The sequence below is a fragment of the Misgurnus anguillicaudatus genome, chromosome 21 (genome assembly GCF_027580225.2).
Source record: "Misgurnus anguillicaudatus chromosome 21, ASM2758022v2, whole genome shotgun sequence".
NCBI classification, from domain to species: domain Eukaryota; kingdom Metazoa; phylum Chordata; class Actinopteri; order Cypriniformes; family Cobitidae; genus Misgurnus; species Misgurnus anguillicaudatus.
This window is the reverse complement of record NC_073357.2, coordinates 64,645,880-64,667,121: the sequence shown is the minus strand read 5'-3', so window position 1 is coordinate 64,667,121 and position 21,242 is coordinate 64,645,880. Positions and strand designations below refer to the sequence as shown.

The 21,242-nt window shown below is 38.9% G+C and overlaps 1 protein-coding gene and 1 long non-coding RNA gene across 6 annotated transcripts in view; one reads left to right on the top strand and one right to left on the bottom strand.

Moving 5' to 3' along the window:
• Positions 1 to 21,242, top strand: part of cabz01076234.2 — a 42,799-nt gene that overhangs the window by 3,471 nt on the left and 18,086 nt on the right. For 2 of the 5 annotated variants that reach the window (XM_055218388.2, XM_055218376.2), the window contains exons 1-4: positions 12,492 to 12,714; positions 12,810 to 12,857; positions 17,128 to 17,493; positions 19,572 to 19,868. In XM_055218388.2, the coding sequence (XP_055074363.2) occupies positions 12,681 to 12,714; positions 12,810 to 12,857; positions 17,128 to 17,493; positions 19,572 to 19,868 (745 nt within the window). In that variant the 5' untranslated portion in view covers positions 12,492 to 12,680. Of the gene's footprint in view, positions 1 to 944; positions 1,311 to 5,262; positions 5,560 to 6,097; positions 6,209 to 6,303; positions 6,340 to 6,618; positions 6,646 to 6,754; positions 7,768 to 12,491; positions 12,715 to 12,809; positions 12,858 to 17,127; positions 17,494 to 19,571; positions 19,869 to 21,242 lie in introns of those variants that run through there. The other 3 variants (XM_073859626.1, XM_073859625.1, XM_055218380.2) reach the window with 3 other exon arrangements.
• Positions 4,966 to 7,467, bottom strand: LOC129453982 (uncharacterized). Its single transcript, XR_012360152.1, has 2 exons — positions 7,329 to 7,467; positions 4,966 to 6,295 (listed from the first exon to the last, which is right to left on the bottom strand). It is a non-coding gene; the product is annotated as an uncharacterized lncRNA (long non-coding RNA).

Genomic DNA, 21,242 nt, shown 5'->3' with positions numbered 1-21,242 from the left:
CTCAATAATAATCTTTTACATTTTAATCCTTTAATTTTTCATATTTAAAAATGTTGTGTGCAGCTGCATGTCCATGTGTGTAATAAGCAAGCGCGCGTTGTCGTCTCTTACAAGTGGACTCTTCCCAAATCTTCTGCCTCTGTTCGCAAGTTGGACTGATCCAAAACTTTCGGTGGAGTTGCAAAACATATAAGTGAGTTAAATTAGTTAGGAATATGTTAGATCAGGTTAGTTGGTCAATGGTGTAGTGTATTTAAATGGCACCTGTCAACAATGCACCTGAACCAACCTTATTTTCAAGCCAGAACGCCCATGGCCGCAAAAATAGTCGCAAAAGCATGTGCTATTTAAACAACTTTGCGCTGAATGTGAAAATGACAACTGCATCGGGCTAAAACTAGCAAAAAACACTTGCGTCTCACATTGCATGCATTGCGCCGCCAGGTGTCTGATAGGGCCCATGGTGTCATGATCAGGGTTCTAAATTAACTCTTTTGATCACCAGCCAATGTGGCTGGCTAATCAGCATTTCTAGTAGCCACATTTTTTTCTGGTGAAAATAAGAGCAATTATGCATTTGATCATTTAATTAACATTGTTGGCATGAAAAACACACATAAAGTGAGGCTTCTCCCAGCAAAGGTTTTCCTCAATACGACATGTCTTGGCAGTTTTAATTAACGTTAGGCTCTCTGATGACTTCGGCACTCTCTGTCTCAACTTTAAAAATATTAGTTCCCACCATGAAATAGTTTGTTTCGTTTTTTTTCTTGGTCAAGAAAAAATCTTTTATTTTCGTGATCCAACACAAGCTTCTTAGTTTCTCTGTTGATATCCTCATCCCTTGCCTCATTCCTCTTCTCGCCCCCAAAAGTCTGTCCCAATGTGTTTTGTTTTGACTGTATAGAAGTTTCAATCTGTTTCATACTCTCTGTTGTTTTCAGGTGACTCATTCAATCTTGAGGTTTCTCCTGGTCCGATTGTGGGTCAGCTGGGATCTTCAGTCATTCTGCCCTGCTGGACATCTCCTCCAATAAACACTGAAGCTCTGGAGATTCGCTGGTATCTCCCTGAACAATTCAACTTTCCTGTTCTCCTCTATCATGATGGAAAGGTTCAGGAGACCCAGGAGGAACAGTACAGGAACCGAAGCTCTCTGACCCTGCGGTCCGTTCAGTCTAATGGACTAAAGGATGGAGACGTCTCGCTGAGGTTGGAGAATCTCAGGATTGGTGATGCAGGTGTATTTCACTGTTATGTGAGTGGAGATAAATCATATGACAGTCAAGTTGTAACGCTCAACATCACGGGTGAGTAATGAGTTCAGTGTGTAACTCTGAATGAATGATGTTGACATCTTTCTATTAAGAAACCGATTACAATCAGTTTTCTTTACATTCAGTATCACTCATATTTATCTTGATACACATACTTGTTTAAATAGCACAATGAATTAAATACACTTGGATATATCTGAAATAAAAGCATTTTAGATACAAGCCTTCAGATATTTCTGACACACATTAATCTCTTGAAAACTTTTATATTTCATGTAGTTTTCATTAATTCTGTCTGCCTGTAGTGATAGACCGATATGTTGCTGTGGTCGATATAATGGGCAATATTTGTACAATTTAAATTATTGACATCTGGACGAGTTTGAAAGACTGCTTCATGAAGCCATCATACAGTTACAAATCATTGGTTTCAAATCAGTGGTTTGGAGTGTGTTTCCAACTGGCTAAGCCACATGATTTTAGCAAACAAGGCTTCATTACATCATAACTATTTCGAAACTTTTTGAAAATCCAATGGTTCACCACTACGGGGAGTTTATCACAACTGACCAGTGTCTATATAGTTAGGTGAACTTTAGTTAGTTAGTTTTATTATGAAGGTTCATAAAAGTTTCATCCTTCTGACTGATAATGCTACCATTTCCCCCTTATTTTTGTTTATAGACAGATTTAATAACAAACATGTGCATAACTAAAAGGGGAGTTAAAGTGTTAATGAACTGTTTCCCTTCTGTCACTCACTCAATGTTGGGTCGATAAAGTGACAGTAGGGGGACCAATCGCTCGGATTCTTTCTTAAAAGGGCCAATGAAATTTGCCCCTTGTAAGCCTCTACAATCAGTCCAGCTCAGTGCCTTCTCTTGGAAGACAGCCATCCTGATCGCACTCAACTCTATTAAGATTTCTCTGCCGCCAACAGGTGCCTTGAAACGGCTATGTGCTCGAGGTTCCTACCACTCCCTTTCGAGAATTGAACCTCCAGGCCCTTCCTATTGATGATGACCCAATTCCGTCTCTATTATGTCCGTTATGTGTGCTCCGCACCTAATAGGAATGAACTCATAGCTTTGGATCTTCTGATCAGCTTTTTGTCTGTTTTGGAGGTCTGAGGAAAAGGAAGGCTGTCCCCTAACAGAGGCTTGCTATTTGAATTGGGAATGCCATTTCTCTGGCATACCAGTCCCAGAATTTGCCATGTGCTGTGGGGGTGCAGGCTTATTCTACCAGGGCCATAGCCTCTTCTTGGGAGCTGGCTAACAGCACCTTTCTATCAGACATTTGCAGAGCTGTGGTTGGGCTACCCCTAACACCTTTACTAGAATTTATAATCTCAGGGTGCAGGTAGTGTCATCCAGGGTGATGTCTGCTCTGAACACCTAAGGGACTAATCACACCAAATGCGTTTTAAACGCTTTGAAACGGAAGATGCAACGCAGCTTTTTAAATTGCTAGGCAACCACCGAGTCAGCTGTCCTGTCAATCAAAAATTGAAGCACTCTGACCTTGTTTGAGGGTGAGAGGGGGACAAACACGCAGGAGACAGTGGGTGAGTGGAGTCCGGTTGATCCAAACAAGTGTAAACCTCCGTCATCACAACGAAAGGCCTGCCTCTCTCCTCATTTGATTGGACAATGGAAAGACGCGAATGATGTGGGCCATTTTACTGCTCAAAGTGCTCCTTAAAAACTGCTTGTTGCGGCTGGCAGCAAAAACAGCAAGGCGTTCGGCATAAACAGCATAAACGCATACGCTCTCTGCCCATAGATCACTTTTAAAAAAGGCCCTTGCAACTGCCATAAACGTGTTTGGTATGATCAGCCCCTAACCCGGCCAATGTCTGTAAACCTGGTTTGGGCACTTGTTCAGTTACACAATTCTCGTCCACATTAATTCCTCCCTTATTGGTTAATCTGGATGTATGTCCTCACAGGGCGGCTTGCGGAGAAGCTGACCTTATTCTTGTTGACCTCTTTGACATGGCCAATTGTTTCAGATTCAGGTTCTTGCAATCTTGACCTTTTTTCTCCATCTGGTTTCCTCTCGTAAACCTTGGGTTTTCCCTGGACAACAAGGTTTATACCCTCACCCAAGCTGTGGTAGCTCCAGTGTGTAGCTCCGGTCTTGAGTAAAGTTTCAATTTTTCTGGATTTTTTTTACACTTTTACCTCCTGATGTTAGGTTGTGTTCTCCACAAGTCTTTTAGAGACTTCTCAGTGTCAGGCTTATGGCATTCTGTGGAAGCCTTTTTTCCCGTCTCTTTGGTACAGTTCACTTCGCCTATGCGCTGGATGGTTATTAAAGACACACTATGCAGTTATTTTACCTTAATATAACAGCTTCAAAGTTATTTTGGTGGTAAACAAAGTCATAGTAGGGCGAATCATCCTCCTGTTGAAGCTCGGGGAGGACGCCGATAGCAAAACCAGCAATGCAAGCTTGAGAGAACCGCCCCTGACAAATCTCACGAGAATCACGACTTGCTTTACGGCAACGACGTCACACACGTTAGGCTTGTTCGACTTCGTGTGGCGCTGCAAGAACTGACCGCCGGATGACGTCAAAGTACCGCGAGAATGATCCGAGACGGCACTTTGACGTCATCCAGCGGTCGGCTCCTGCAGCGATGCACGAAGTCGATCAAGCCTATAACAACAACTGCACGTGCGAATTTGAGACGTGAGGCTAAACGATTTAAAAGTTAAGAAAGCGCTTTGGGAAAAGAGTAGGAAAAGAGAATCTGACCGCGTTAGGAACCGGACAAGAGTCCCTCTCGGTCAGGTTTTTACTCGTTGGTGTGAGCTAAAAGACAGCACTGGATGGGATGCTGATCTGGCGATCTTGTTGATGGACTAGTAAGTAAATCTCTTATTTGTAAACTTGTTTGCGGTCTATGTTGTATGTTATTGCGCTTGCTTGTAGTATGTCATGCGATTATCATGACAAGTGTTGTCAATATCTCACATAATTATCAGGACATAAATAAGCCTAGAGGTTGTAAATAGTGTAAACATGCACAATTTGCAAACTATTATGATAAATAGCAATAATCATGTATAGTGACATTATAACGAACAGCGTTATGAAATAATGCAACGTAGACAATTAACTTTGTCATGGCATTTTGTAATGTTTACATTACAATAAAAGAACACAAATGAAATGATACAGTAGAAATAGACTATAAACTGTTTACTTGTGATTTAGCTCCAATCATATAAAAATGTTATAAACCAGCAAACGCGGTACTTTATTATTATATGCACTCTACACTTGGAATAAACTTCTTATTATCCTATTATGCATATATTCTCCAGCGACTCTAGGGGTCAATTTTTGACAAAAACGCAGAAAATGCATAGAGCGGCTTTAACTTATGCAAAGTTCCCTGGCACGCTAGGCTTGCTAGCTTATCTTTGTCATAGGTGATAACTTGCTTAGCATTGCAGCATTTTTCATAGGGACTCCTAGTGTCACTTCATTGACCCAATGTTGAGTGACAGAAGGGGAATGTTTTGGTTACGTCTGTAACCTCTGTTCCTTGATGAAGGGAACGAGACTTTGTGTCTGCTGACTGGCTGATCTTAGATTGGCTCCTTGGCACTAAATCTGAATGAAGTGCATACCGACCTCCTTTTTATAACCAGATTTCCAGACAGAGTCCCGGTAAGCAAATTCCATTTGCATTTTATTTGCCAATGGGCTAACAAGATGACAAGACACATTTATGAAGACAATTAACAAGAACCAATGAACAAAAGAACTACACAGAACTACAGATATGATAGACAATACAGAACTTCAAATATCAGCATTTGCCCCCCCCAAAAAACAATATCGGTTGACCACTTGCTGTCAGTTTATCGATCTTAACTTTGCTTTTGCATAAAAATTTTCAAGTGATCCACTTCAGTCTGTTCACATTGGATTACTGACGAGTTTCTGACATGTGTCTGTGATCTTCCAGCTGTAGGATCCCCACTGGTTCTCTTTTCACAGCCTGTGAGCGATGACACACGCTTGAACGTCAGCTGCAGATCCAGCGGTTGGTTTCCAGAGCCGAGTGTCGCGTGGAAGTCGGACAGAATGGACCTCTCTACTGGAGGAACTTCTCATACACGTGCAACGGATGGGACGTTCTCTGTCCAGAGCTGGACACTCGTCTCTTCATCTGACGTTCAACAGGTCTTCTGTCATCTGTCGCTCAGCAGTGAAGTGGAGAGAAAAGGAGGGATTGACATACAGGCCATCAGGTCATATTCAGGTTAGAGAAGAGAAAAGCAGAGACAGTACTGGTCATATTATAACAGACAGACATGATTCTGTGAGGATCTTCTGTTGAGTTTTTCATGAGAGCATGATTGAAGTTTGGTGTCTGATAGTGATGGGTCGTTCGCGAACGAGCCGCTCTAAGAGCTGATTCTTTGTAGGGAATGAGCAGAGGCGAATCTTCAGACGCAGGCAGGGGTGGAACTGTAAGAGCCGGCTCTTCTATAGGGAGCCAAGCCGAAAGAGCCGAATCTATGAAAAGAGCCGGACTGCCCATCACTAGTGTCTGATTAAATCAAATCATTATCTGTTCATGTCCTACACCTGCCTGCCCGTTCCTCTCTTATTTAATGCCATTGTGTTTGGTGTTCCTGGGCAGTTAAACCAAAAAGCATACAAGTAACAGTAGCCTACGGTTAAGGTCTATTGAGTAAGAAAAATGTCAGTTAAAATTAGTGTTACGATCATAAAACAATGTTTGTCTGATGTTTGTGTGGAGAAATATAAATCTCCAGATTATTTTGTAACCTCAGCAGGTTCTCCCTCAGAAGGTCCATGGAAGGCGCTGTTCCTCACTTTTGTGATTTTCTCCCTCTTGGGTCTGTTTGGCTTCATCATCTATAAATACAGAGAGAAACTAACAGGTGAGATATATCTAGTTAACAGATGTGAGGTGGTCTTTTATAAAGGTTTGCTATGTGTCCAGTTCATCATCTCTTCACATTGTGTTTCTGTACAGGAAAGAAAACAGATGAAGAGAAAACAGATGAAGAAAGTGAGTTAAATCCACACTAACACAAGCTTAATATTCTGAAACATTTATGTATTAACAGTCATATCCATAAACAGGTTCATGTTCATTGTGTGATATATATGCTGCCCTACAAAGACAATGGGCAGTAAGTGAGTAATTGTGTGTGTGTGTGTGTGTGTGTGTGTGTGTGTGTGTGTGTGTGTGTGTGTGTGTGTGTGTGTGTGTGTGTACACACAGATATTGTGATTTTAGTTCACAGTTTATTATAAAATAGTTTGTTCTGTTGATTTCTTATTTTAGCAAACGCACAGACGACTCCACTCATGGGTAAGAAACAAAATCTTCAATTCATTTTAACATCAAAATCATTTCAATGAAACTACAAACCTTCTCGAGTAAGTCTCTAAACCACTTTAATATTTCTCCTTCACTTTAGTTCTTAATGATGAATTAATAAAGAAACTGAGAAAACACGCAGGTATGAAATCATCTCAGTTTTTATTTTTTAAAGATAATCTCATGATGAAAATAATATTCTTTATATTTGTATTAATTTATCTTACAGCTGTGATCACTCTTGACCCTAAGTCTGCACATCCAGATCTGACGATTTCAAAAGATTTAAGAGCAGTGAGAGACTCTGATAGTTATCAGCCTAAAGAGTCTGGAGTATTCCCATATGAACTGTGTGTATGTGGAGATCAAGCATTCAACGATGGACAACATTACTGGGAGGTTGAGTTACAACTAAACAATGTCAATCCTAAAGATTATTGGCTGATTGGTTTGATGAAACAGGGGAATTATGATTTACCAGATAAATCTGCTTTAACTCCATCAAATGGGTTCTGGTTCTTGTGTTCAGACGGGCCGAATGGCTTTCATACCAGCACTGAAACATCAATAACACTTTCATTTTCTCCAAAACCTCAGCGTCTGGGTGTTCTGTTAGATTATGATAAAGGTCAGCTGTCATTTTATGACATCACTGAGTATAAACATCTACTAACCATGAACACAAAGTTCTCTGGATCAGTCGTTCCTCTCTTTAATCCAGGTGTAGGGGATATAAGTTCATTAAAAATTCTGGATCTTTCAGAACCTGCAGAAGCATCCGATCCTACCGTTCCTTTACTGGATTCACTAAACACTACATAAAAATATAAAGAAAATGTGTTCAATGCTGTTTTGAAGTTGAAAGGGGTAACTGATTATTAAATAAATGAAAAAGGTCTCCGTACAAATTTTAGTGTTTAATCTTCTGGGGTTTGTAGGTACGATACAAAATAATTGTGAAAATGTAAATGCTGTGATTTAGTGAATAATGTTATTTTTTGTGATCCAGTAATAATGTTAGTCAAAGTTTATTTTGTTAAATGTTCTCTTCTCTGTCTTTATAGCTGTTGTGTGTCTTCTTCATGTGTGAAATAAATAAAAACTTATACATCACCCCAACCCAAAAACACAATTATTATTTGCTCTCAGCTCTGTCATGTTTGGATGTGTTTTTAATGAAACTCACCAATATTGTTTTCATTTTTTATATAATGTAATAATGCTAAAGACCATACTAGTAATTGTCATAATTACATAATGGCCAAAAATATATGTACTGAAATATATTTTGAAATATATTTCAAAAATAAATATATTTTCATTCATTTATATTCACATTGCATTGAAAGAAAAACTTTGTGGGCTCTATCTTACACCTGGCGCAAGTGTCTTTCGCTAGTTTCCACCCTAATTTTCACGTTTATCACCGCGTTGTTTAAATAGCAAATCCATTTGCGCCCCCTTTTGTGCCCATAGGCGTTCTGGTCTGAAAACGAGGTGTGTTCAGGCGCATTGTTGGCGCGTTGCTATTTTGAGGCAACTAAAATAGACTACGCCATTGACCAAAAAAATCCTGCTATAAAGTCTAAAGTCAATGGCGCAATGTGTTTTTGTCACGGTAGAAATAAGGAGAGAACCCAAACGCAGACAACTGTAAAATAAACCGAAGGTTTATTAAAACTACAAACACAAAAACCCACGAGGGGGTAAAACAGGTGATGAATGATGATGTTTTTCCTTATAGCCGTAATTTTGTTAGAAAAGAAGTTCATGAAGTCGTTACTATTGTGTTGAAGTTTACTATTGGTTTCTGTTTGTTCTTTGTTTCTAGTCAGTTTTGCAACTGTGCTAAAGAGGAAACGAGGGTTATTATGATTCTCATTTATAAGCTTGCTAAGATAGGTAGATCTGGCTGTTTTTATAGCCTGTCTGTATTGTTTAACACTCTCTTTTCATGCTGCACGCCATACATCTAACTTTGTGCTTCTATAATTTCTTTCCATTTTCCTAGTTGCCTTTTTGAGGGCTGCAGTGTGATGGTCATACCATGGAGCTGGCGGTTTTTCTTTGATTCTATTATTTCGAATGGGAGCAACGGCATCCAATGTGTCAGAACAGACATTGTTTAGGTTTTCTATTACAATATCTAGATCGTCACAGTTATCTGCTACATGTTTAATTTGGGACAGGTCTGGAAGAGTGCTAATAAAGCTATCTTTAGTAGTGGAAATTATTGTTCTGGCTAATCTGTAGCATGTTGTGGATTGAGTGATCCTATCTAGAAGGACAGTGTATGACACAAGGTAATGGTCAGAAACTGCATCACTCTGAGGTGATATTTTGATGTCATTAATATTGAGTCCGAGTGACAGAATTAAGTCTAATGTGTGCTTACGAGTATGCGTTGGCCCTGTCACGTTTTGTCTAATATTGAGAGAATTTAGAACATCCATAAACGCACATCCTAATGCATCTTTTGGGTTATCCACATGAATATTAAAATCACCAACGATAAGAGATTTATCTACAGTGACTACAAGCTCAGACAGGAAATCTGCTATTTCTTTAAGGAAATCTCCATGGTGGCCCGGAGGTCTATAGATTGTAGCTAACCCCGGATTTCCACCGACTGCGGAGTGGCTGCAGATCGGCTCCGCTGCGTTACGGCTCCGCACTCCGCCGTCCGCCAATACCCACCGGATCCGTATTTGTTGCAGAGCGGCTGCGTGCTGAAGTGACGAGGACCCGTGAGTTCTCGCAAATTCACATGAAGATCGCGCGATATCTAGTTCTGTCTCCGCCCATTATGACGTTGAATTATGACGTTATTACAAACCAGCCCAGATCACAACACGAGATCTCGCGAATTCAGGTATGATCACGCGATAAAGTCATGGCTCCGCCCTGCGGAGCTGTCCGGCATCCGTCAAAAATAGAAGCTCTGCGTATTTGTGCCGGAGGGCTGCGGATGGCCGGAGCTGTGACGGATTCGGAACGCAGTCAGTGGAAATACACACATTGACTTGAATGGAAACCGATTGACTTTCCGCAGTCGGTGGAAATTGAGGGTAAGGCAAAAGATAGCTGTTTGCGGTTACGATCAGTTATTTCCAAACCCAAACTAAACCCATCTTGTTCAGTAGTCAGGGCACGGATCAGGGAATCGGTCATTTTAAGGGTTGTCTCAATCGCAAAATCCTTCCAGTGCACTGGAACATTCGTTCTCTAAAAATGTCCACAATGCAATGCCAAAACCAGTGAGCAATGGCTGCGTTCAAATACCCACACTTGTTGTCTTGGCCACTTGAGAGCACCAAGTAAGTGCACAAGACTGTCCCATGTCTTAAAGGGGTCATAGCATGAAAATCAGGCTTTTTCCATGTTTGGGTGCTATTATCGGGTCCCCAGTGCTTCTATAAACCTAGAAAATGTGATTAAGGGTGTTTTCACACCTAGTTCGTTTGAGCCCTCCAAACGCTCTCAGATCAGTTCAGGGTGTATATGTGAACAAACCAAGTGATCTCAGACCCCCTTAAAAGGACCCAGAAGTGAACCGAACTCAGACCACGTCAGGAGGTGGTCTGAGTACGGTTCGCTTTTGGGTTCTTTTGTGGTTCGATTTCTTTTTGATATGTGAAATCAATGAGGTCCCGGTCCGCTTTGCATGTTGTTTGGACATTGTATCAAAATAAACTGCTGCACAGAAAGCTGGGATCTGAGTTCTTTTGAAGTTGTGATGTGAACAAGAAAAGGTCTGAGATCACTTTAGTTCTGAAGAGGACCAAAAAGAGAACTGGGTCCTCTTTTGAGTCCACTATATTGTGAACACCAAAAGGACTGAGGTCACATTCAGCTAGTTCCTTTCCTGGTTCACTTTAAGTGAACTGAGTTTGGTTCTTTTAAAATGAACTATATGTGAAAACACCCTAAGATCAACCCAGTAACTTAGTTTGGGTAAGACATTTTCTACAAGCATATGGTAAATTAGGTTGTTCAGAGCTGTTTTGTGAGGTAGGTAGCCACGCGAATTACAATAATAACGCCCCTTAATCTGCACTATCCAATAACAGCACTGCCATTTAGTGCAGTGAGAAAGAAAAAATACTTGACAGCACAGTTGAGTTAAAAGTACAACAAACCACTATCATTGTGATCAGTGTTTGCATTTCATTGGCTCATTTACATTTTAAAGGACACACCCAAAAATGGTACACTTTTGCTCAGGCCTACAAATTATCAATTTTAACATGCTATAATAAATTATGTGTGGAGTATATGTGAGCAAAACTTCACTTACACACTCTGAGGACACCAAAGATTTATTCTACATCTTAAAGGGCCCATGGCACAAGACTTTTTTAAGATGTCAAATAAATCTTTTGTGTCCCCAGAGTACATATGTGAAGTTTTAGCTCAAAATACCATATAAATAATTTATTATAGCATGTTAAAATTGTCACTTTGTAGGTGTGTGCAAAAATGTGCCGTTTTGGGTGTGTCCTTTAAAATGCACATGAGCGGATGAAGTGCAAACACTGATCCCAATGATGGTGGTTTGTTGTAGTTGGAACTCAATTGTGCTTTTCTCTGCACTGGGTGGTAGTGCTGTGGTTGGATGGTGCGGGTTGGGGGGTGGTATAATTATAATAAGAGCTCCTTATGACATTATGAGGAGAGCCAAATTTCAACGACCTATTTTTTTCATGTGCTTGTGGAGAATGGTTTGCCGGGACTGGGTTGCTGTGTTGATCTTCTACACATTTTCTGGGTTGGTGGAGGCACTGGGGACCAAATCATAGCACTTAAACATGGAAATAGTCAGATTTTCATGCCATGGCACCTTTAAGAAAATCTCATAATATGACCCCTTTAAAACTTAAGACTTTTGCCCAAACCTCGCAAGATCTCGCAGAAATTTTTAATTGTAATGTTTAATTGTAAGTTAACATAATGGATATTACATATTACTTTGGTTGTAAGGCAAGGCAAGTTTATTTTATATAGCACATTTCATACACAGATTTCATTTAAAGTGCTTTACATAGAAATGAGACAATATGTATTATGTAATGTGTATATGAGACACACAGTAAAATCACAATAAAAACAAAGATACATGAATGTTTAAAATAACAAAAGAATATAAATGTGATAAAAACACAGTTTAAAATGTATTAAAAAGAGTCAAAGAGGACTTGAGTTAAAAGTGCAGTCAGTGTTCATTCAGTAAATGCAGATTTAAACAGATGTGTTTTTAATCTAGATTTAAAGTGTTTACTGTTGAAGCACATCTGAGCTCTTCTGGAAGCTGATTGTAAAATGAAAAGTGTTGCACATTTATTTGGTGCTAGCATGTATTTTGTAAAATATCTGCAACTTTTTTTATCAGTTAATTTGTGTGGTTTATTCAGGGACTACTGAATAAACTAACTTTAATAACACAAAATAAATAGTTTTTACAGGTAAGAGTTCTGCTTCTTAAAGTTTCAGATAAGTAAATAATAATCTTCAAGCTCGGCAAAAGTTAATTTCAAAGTGATTATGTGTTCATTTAATTAAATATAAACTTAAATATATTTATTTTAAGGAGCCTAAATAAAAACGAATACGTTTTGGTGCAACTTGCTTGTCATTTTTACACTTTCTCTTTCTCAGTAAGTGTGTTCAGTAGGGTGATTATTCTACATGCACGCTAGGATCTTCACGCCCACTAGAACATAAAATACAGGAAATACGTCATGTAAGTGGTCAAGTGTTCAAGTGTAAGGACAGCAAGTGTGGGTATATTCCAGACGCAGCCTTCTAATCTAATTCTGTCCCTTCTGTCACAGTACATAATTGCAGACGCAGCCTTAGTGATCCAGTAGATGGCGGTAATGCGCTTTTGAGAAGACGAGCCGCCCGCCAAGAAGAAGAAGAACAAAAAGGGCCATTCTAAAAGTGAAAGTAAAAGGGGTTGGGGATTTTACACATTTGCGCGGTCATTTCAGTCGGATTATCGATAAATCTGTGTTATTTTATTAAAGATGTCATCTGGAGGAGATTTCTGTATTTGTACTAGTGAGTATATTTACACGATGAATGAATGTGAGGTATCTGTGTGTAAATCACGCACACGCCTCGTAATCTGACGTTGTGGTTTTTATATTTTGTAGGTTTGTTGTGTTTTATTATTCTGAAGACGATACTCGTACATGCTGCAGGTAAGAAAACAAACACACGCGCGCACGCACGCACACACACACACAGGTTTCCATAGTTTGTGGGGATATTCCATAGACGTAACGTTCATGTTTTTATTCTTGTAACTATATTTTATTCCCTTCCCCAAACCCCAACAATCACAGAAAACTTTCTCCTACTTCAGATTTCCAAGAAACATCATTCTCAGGGTTTCCCGCAGTTAAGGTGGTTAGGGTTAGGTGGCTGTGCGGGGCCAGGGGGCATGATGAAAATTAAAGTATTTTTATTTAAACCACTCAAATAAAACTTAATTTTGAAGAAACTATGACAGAAAATAAACGCATACTAGATTATTAATGAATTAAATGTTTTTAACAGATACCTCTAACGGGAATACCCTGCTGAAAAACAAAACAAAACAATAAAGCCATTACAGAAAATTCTAATGGTTTTATTGGGAATTTTATTGGTTCTAATGTAATATGGCCCAAAACACACTACAGTGTAGTGATTTTAATGGTAAAAGCTAATGGTTCCTATTGGTATTTTAATAGCCTGGGTGCCAGCCGATCTTAGCCCCGCCCACCACATTTTGAGGACGTTGAGGAGCTACTATGCGAGTCCCAAAGCTGGTCGACCAATCAAATTGTCAGGGTGGGCTTTATACGATGATGGACAGATGATCAACAGTAACGTAATCAACCACGTCACTAAAGAGTGCGTGTGTTGAATCTATTTACAACGAAATGGCTGCCGCTGTAGAATTCAGATGTGTGGATTCTGACATTGAGTCTGTTTTAAAAAATATCGACAGAACATTGATTTTAAAAGAGGAACAGAGAAACGCGATCAAGGCATTTGTTGATCGGTGAGATGTTTTTGACGTCCTTTCTACGGGATTCGGCAAAAGTTGGTCGCACTTACGGAGGACAAAGTTAGAAGCAACTGAAATGGGTATCAAGGCGATGCAACTCGGTGTGTACGAAGAGATGGATATAATTAGCGGTCCTTGCCAGCGTCTTTTCGGAACCCCAGAATCGTGGCTGCTGATATTTTTCAAGCAAAGGTAATGGGTATCGTCGTGGATTAAGTTCACCTAACGTACAAATGGTAAGAGATAATCTGACTGTGGGGCGGTTTCCCGGACTGGGATTAGACTAGTCCTAGACTAAATTAAATGTAAGAGCTGTCCAAACTGAAAACAACTTGCACTGACATATCTTACACATCAGTGCACTTTGTTTAGCCTCAAAATGCACACAAGTAATGTTTTTAGCAAGGCATGTTTGTTAAAACTAGTTATATTTACTAATTAAACTAAGGCCTAGTCCTGGTTTGAGCTAATCCCTCTCCGGGAAACCACCCCTGTATGACTTAGTAAATACTTAATGTTGTGATATAAATGAAATGTTGTAAACATAGTAGGTGTTGATGTATGTTCGCTAACTCAGACTTAGTATAATCACAATGTTAGTGTCATTGTAGCGAAATAACTAGCAGTTCGGTCAGACTGCAAAAGACGTCATTTCAACATCGTTGAACGTCACACACTCCGTTGCTCTGATTGGTCATAGGTCTATCCAATTGTGTGCAGAGGCATTTTTCGGTTGAGACACACCTCATAATCATAGCCCAATGGAGCGGTATCAGACTCAAATTCTGACTAGAATTGAGTATGACAACGTCAGGCTAGTATTTTAATGGAAACCATTAGAATTTTCTGTAATGGTTTTATAGTTTTTTTCAGCAGGGTAGCTGCATGATGAAGTGAAACTAAAGGGTTAATAAACCCAAACTAAAGCAGATGTTGTAGAACATCTGGCGAACGATGATGGATAGCACGAAGATTGTAAAAACGGATTATTTCCCACTATTAATTACATTATCTTAAAGGAGTGTAACTACTGTAACATGTATAATGCACATAAATAACGTGAGCAAAAGCGCTCAACAATTATATCTAATCAACAGGCACGTGAAACCTAGCTAGCAGGTTGCTCAAACTACAAAATCACCAGCTAGCTAACTTTAAATTTGCAAGAACTATAGACTAATACAATAACATGCTTTAATAAACCCAAAACATACGTCCACTTACATGGACACGTGTTTTATCAAATCCTCCAGACAGTGACAGATCAGGGCTCTCATTTCGGTCGTGTGGCACGCGTGCATGCTTGCAGTGTGAAGCGCGTCCGCGCTTTTTTCCAAGATATACTTGATGGGTTTTTATGCAGCCAAAAAAAAAAAAAAAATATATATATATATGGGGACCTGCAAACTTGTAATTTTACACATATTTTGTGATTACTGAACTTCAGATTTTGAGTTTGCACGTTTTCACATTGGGACTGTGAGTATAAATATTAGTGCACAAGTACAAATATTTTTGTTTTGCAAGCTCTCAAATTAAAATTTACATGCTCTGAAGTTTTTAAACGGATTTACCTTCATAGATAATTACCAGGTGCACATACAAACAGATGAAAGAAAAGTAGCGCATCTCTCTCTCTCTTACACACACACACACACACACACACACACACACACACACACACACACACACACACACACACACACACACACACACACACACACACACACACACACACACACACACACACACACACACTTGTACGCTATCAAATTGCTTGCTTTTGTATGTATATCTGTTATATACTTCAGCGTTGTTTACATTTATGTGGTTAGACGACTCATAAAGATAAGGAAACAATAAAGCAACTTTGTACTATGTGATAGGGAGGCAATAATAAAGATAGATACATAGTAAAGTATACTATACTACAGTACTACAGTATTTGGTACAGTTGATCAATTCACTGCAGTTAATAATACAGAATACTGTACTATACATTAACAAAGTGAGCAAGTACTCTTATAGACCCTTTTACAGGCCACGTGATGAGTGCATGCGCATTTTGGCAACGGAAGTGTTGTTGTTCCTCAGTGGTTCTAACGTCTTAGCATCTCAGAAAGTTTATCAAACTGGTTTCCCAGCATCAAAATGTCTGGTTGTTGAGTTTACGGTTGCACTTATCAATATTTCATCAAGGGGCGTAAGTTTCTGGCCACTGTATATTTGTCCATCTGCTAATGTCTTCTATCCACTCCACTATAGTAGACGGATCTGGTAGCTGAATACCATACTTTTTAAAATAACTTTCTCTGTCTGTGTTGCTTAATCGCTCACATAGCTTGACACACTGCTGATTCTCAACATACTGCCATTGCCAAAATGCGTGTGCAAACATTGCTACATCATCATGTACAAACAGTAAAAGGGTCTATATACTACATTATACAACAGTTCTTTCTGGTTCTCAAATCTGATTGGCTGATAGGGGTGTCACTGTTAATCGATTGTGTGGTGCATTGCTATGCGGGCGTTGACGATTCTGCATCGATGCAGTAATAGCCATAATCTATTATAGCCTACTGAAGTTTTGCTGACGTCATTCATTATTATCTTTTTTTTGAATGATGTCTGAGAGGTGTATCATCCTAAATGCTTAACTAATACACAAAGGGTGGTTGTTCATCTACTTGTGCGTCTGACATTTTGGTTTCGATTTTAAAAACATGCAGGAATACGAAAAAGTGCAGGACTTGCTTGATATTGAAAGAGCAACAAGACTCAAAAATTATCTTCCTCACGCTGACTGACAGATCTAAAGTGTGTGACCCCAAATACACACAATTACAGTTTTAATATTTTTAGAATAACAACTAAAATATCTGATGTGTAAGATTATTTTAAATCCTTGCATTATATAGTAGGTCTGTCTCAATGTCAATCAAAAAATAAAAGAATATAAAGAATTATAGTTTTTACTTTATGTGTGTTAAATCTATTAGTTTTATCAGTGATTTTAAGGTATGGCTGCAGAGAATCTGCTTTTGAACCTTCAAAAATCTTTAACTGGATTTTTCTCAAAATGAACTTTGTTGACTCTGTCAACTTCAAACAGTTTGTGTTTTTCCAGAAGTCATACATTGTTCACAATATAAATAACTAATTTTTGAAAATGTGCTCATTAATTTGACTTGCCATTACGGGTCACAAATGATGCCGCAGCAAACAGAAATGAAGAAAGAAAAGCGTCTTCTGCAAGGAAGATTCATATACAAAAACAATGGCTGATGGTCCTGTTGTGTAAGAAATAATGGGATCTTGTGGTTTCCTGTCTTCTTTTTCCATCCGTTTAATAGACAAAAAAGTTCTCTACTTCTAGGAAGTATGAGTTTCAATCTCTTTCATTTTGTTTTCAGGTGACTCATTCAATCTTGAGGTTTCTCCTGATCCGATTGTGGGTCAGCTGGGATCTTCAGTCATTCTGCCCTGCTGGACATCTCCTCCATTAAACACTGAAGCTCTGGAGATTCGCTGGTATCTGCCTGAACAATTTAAAGTTCCTGTTCTTCTCTATCGTGATGGAAAGGTTCAGGAGACCCAGGAGGAACAGTACAGGAACCGAAGCTCTCTGACCCTGCGGTCCGTTCAGTCTAATGGACTAAAGGATGGAGACGTCTCGCTGAGGTTGGAGAATCTCAGGATTGGTGATGCAGGTGTATTTCACTGTTATGTGAGTGGAGATAAATCATATGACAGTCAAGTTGTAACGCTCAACATCACGGGTGAGTAATGAGTTTAGTGTGTAAATCTGAATGAATGATGTTGACATCTTTCTATTAAGAAACCGATTACAATCAGTTTTCTTTACAGTCAGTATCACTAATATTCAGTTTCATCTTGATACACAATCTATTTCATTCTGTAAATTTATTGATCATGCTATTTTTGCTAATTGTTTCTTTCTTAGATGTTATGTCTTCTGGTCCTCTCGAGGATAAAATCTTAATATTTAACCATGTTCTTACAGCCAACTTGGACACCTTTGCTTGCATAAAAACACAGTAATGTCTCATTTGTCCAATCGTCCCCTTAGTATAATGATGATTTGCGTTCACAGAAGGCAGCATGTCAGATATTCAATATAAAGTGGTGTTGCTTGGGTTTAAATATGTTCCATCAGGCTTGTAAATGGGGATGCTCCAAGTAGGATTTTTGCAGCTGATACCAATTACAGATTTGTTATCTTTGTGATTGTCCGATACCGATTCAGATACCATTTTTTTTAAGATGATAATATGTGTGCTCTTTGATGACTGTAACTGTTAAAACTTTTTCTAGATAAAGTAACACCACAGATGTTGCCTTTGTTATATTACTTGCAGTAATTATGTATATTATTGTTTTAATAGAGAATCAAATAAATAAGCACAACAAATATTTCTTCTACAAAGAAATATTTAATATCTCTTTAAAAAGGTTTATGTCTCTTAAAAGTAATAAAAATGAAACACCTCAGTCTTTACTGTAAATATTAAATATACATGCATTCGTATGAAGTACAACAGTTCCTTAGTCAAGAGCAGAGAGTGATGATTTATATTCATTCACAACCAGTTTAACATGTGGACATTGTCCATCTGTCCAACTGTATCACTGAGATCAAGATTTGGATGTCTAATAATTTATTTGTCTTTAAATGGCTCTAAAATGAAATGTATGCTCCTCTGCTCTCATTATCCTCTGCTACGAAATGCTGTTGGTTCTCCTACTTTATCTGTTGATGGAGCTCCAAAGCAAACAAATAAATGTTGGTGTCATCTTTGATGCCACGCTGTCATTTTTTGCAGAATACGGTTAAGACGTCCTTTTTTCACCTCAGAAATATAGCACATTTATGTCCTGAGTGACTAAAGCCCTATTCGGACGGGATTAGTTTTACAGGGGAAGATGGCGTAATGTAATTTTACCACAGGACGTCGGGTAATATAAATGGTCAATTCGGACGGGATTAGAAATCTCTGTAAAACATTCAGAAGTGGGAGGTGTAACTCGTTGGCGCAGCGCGTCACCTCTCGTCTTCACGTGCACGTTACCTTGCTTCCAGATATCAGATGTGCAAACAACATGACACAGACAAGGAAAACGCGAAACACTGTGTTTAATTTCAGTTTGGGGAGAACGTCAGTTTCGTAAACAGTTCCGCGCATCTGAGAAGTGAATTTGACTTTTTTTTTTTAAGTTTGTGTCGTGTTTTATTCAGAAACTGACCTGCCACTGACTTGTTTCTCCGTCTAGAACGCAAGTAAATGCCTCTTTTAAAAAAAGCGCTTTATATATATTAAAAAGCTTTTATATTTAAAAGAAACCCGCAAATTAAAAGGAAATGACGCGATTTACGTGTATATTTACAGCTGGTCGATTCGCACTGGATTAGTATTACCTGAGGTAATTTCTCCGGACCTTTTTACAGAAGGTAAAAGACGCCGTAATCTTTACTGACATTGTCCGTAATGATTACTGACATAGAGCATTCGGACTGGACTAAAATCACAGAGAACCTCTGATAAAAACTTGCTTTACCCCACCTCCCTATGTAAAACTAATCCCGTCCGAGGTTGAGAAAACATTTGTCTTTTCACATCTTGACTACTGTAATGGTTTTTTAGCTGGAGTATCTAAATCATCACTACACAGACTTCAAGATTTACAAAATTCTGTCGATCTTAACTGTGTTTTTGGATGAAATTTTTGAGTGATCCACTTCAGTCTGTTCACAAGAAAAACACTAAAGCAGATTTGTTAAACGATATACTTACATTGGATTACTGAAAGTCTCTGACATGTGTCTGTGATCTTCCAGCTGTAGGATCCCCACCGGTTATGTTTCCACAGCCTGTGAGCGATGACACACGCTTGAACGTCAGCTGCAGATCCAGCGGTTGGTTTCCAGAGCCGAGTGTCGTGTGGAAGTCAGACAGAAGGAATCTCTCTATCGGAGGAACTTCTCATAGACGTGCGACGGATGGGACGTTCTCTGTCCAGAGCTGGACACTCGTCTCTTCATCTGATGTTCAACAGGTCTTCTGTCATCTGTCGCTCAGCAGTGAAGAGGAGAGAAGAGGAGGGATTGACATACAGGCCATCAGGTCACCTTCAGGTTAGAGAAGAGAGAAGAAGAGTTTACTAGAATGGTATTGAATGTACAGTAAGCTGCATTTAACCTCAGAGGACAAATTTAATCAATTATATGAATGCATTTCATCATTTCAAAGCCACTGTAGACTATTACTGAGTATTAAATGATACAGTACTGGTCATATTATAACAGACAGGCATGATCATGTGAGGATCTTCTGTCAAGTTTTTCATGAGAGGATGGTATCAGCCCTGTCTCTTGTGTTAAATCATGATTGAAGTTTGGTGTCTGAGTTAATCAATCCACCTAGGGTAGCAAAATTCTGGGAACTTCCAAGGCTGTAAACTTTTCATGGGAATTAACAAGAATTAATGGGAAAAAACTGGGGATCTGAAAAAAATAATGGACCCAATCAGCAAGCATTCTTCGGCTAAATGCTATTATTAACAAGTTAACAAGTTAGCGAAAATTAACTTTTTGTCTTACCATATAGCCTTCTGCCTCCTTGTTCCTGACTGTGATGCACAATCCTCCTTGCCAAGAAAGTTCCATCCATGTTATTCCTCTCTGTCTTGCTGATTGAAATGCTTAATCCACTCATTATTTTAATTTTAAAAGTCCACTTATAGTCACGGTGATGAATAAAGCAGTTTTGAATTTTTTGTTTCTCGAGTTAACTTGCATAATAATTTAGACTGTTTGCCCCTTTTGGATTATAATAACGATTGCTTGTTCGGTGCCATGGCTGCTGATGTTAGCTTTACTGTGCTCTTTGAGCAGAGTCTGTACGAAAACTTTAGATATAGCAGCAAGACTGTTCAAAGTAGCTTACAGTGCAAAACGCGCGGTAAGGGGGAATAAGACCCACCTTCTAAATGAAATATTTGATTTAAATGTGGGTGTGTGTTCTCCTAGTCCGATCGACCTGGAACCCGAAGTTATAGATTGATACATTTATAATATAAACCAAACCCGTACAGGTCGCTGGTAATCAGGTCTTCCGTGTAGAACTCTAGCACACAGTACACTGCTTACTGAAGTGATGCCACACCCCCTACGTGTACTTACATTCTTCCATAACATGCACAGATCATTACTTGAAACCAGCACACAAAATAATGTCAAAATGTCCATCTTTGCATGTATACACGTAAATGTGTTTAAACTTCCTTAAGCTAGTGTGCAACAACAATATATCATTGTAAAGAAAAATATACTGACTGAAAAAACATTAATGTGAGATCATTTTAAAAAGTTGTGTCTAAAACCACACACACTAACTCCCACTGAAAATAAACAAATCCTCCATATATCACTTACTTACTGAGGGATTCTCCTCCATTTTATCCTCGACTATCATAGAAGCAACACTTCCTGCATTTGAGCTCAAGGACT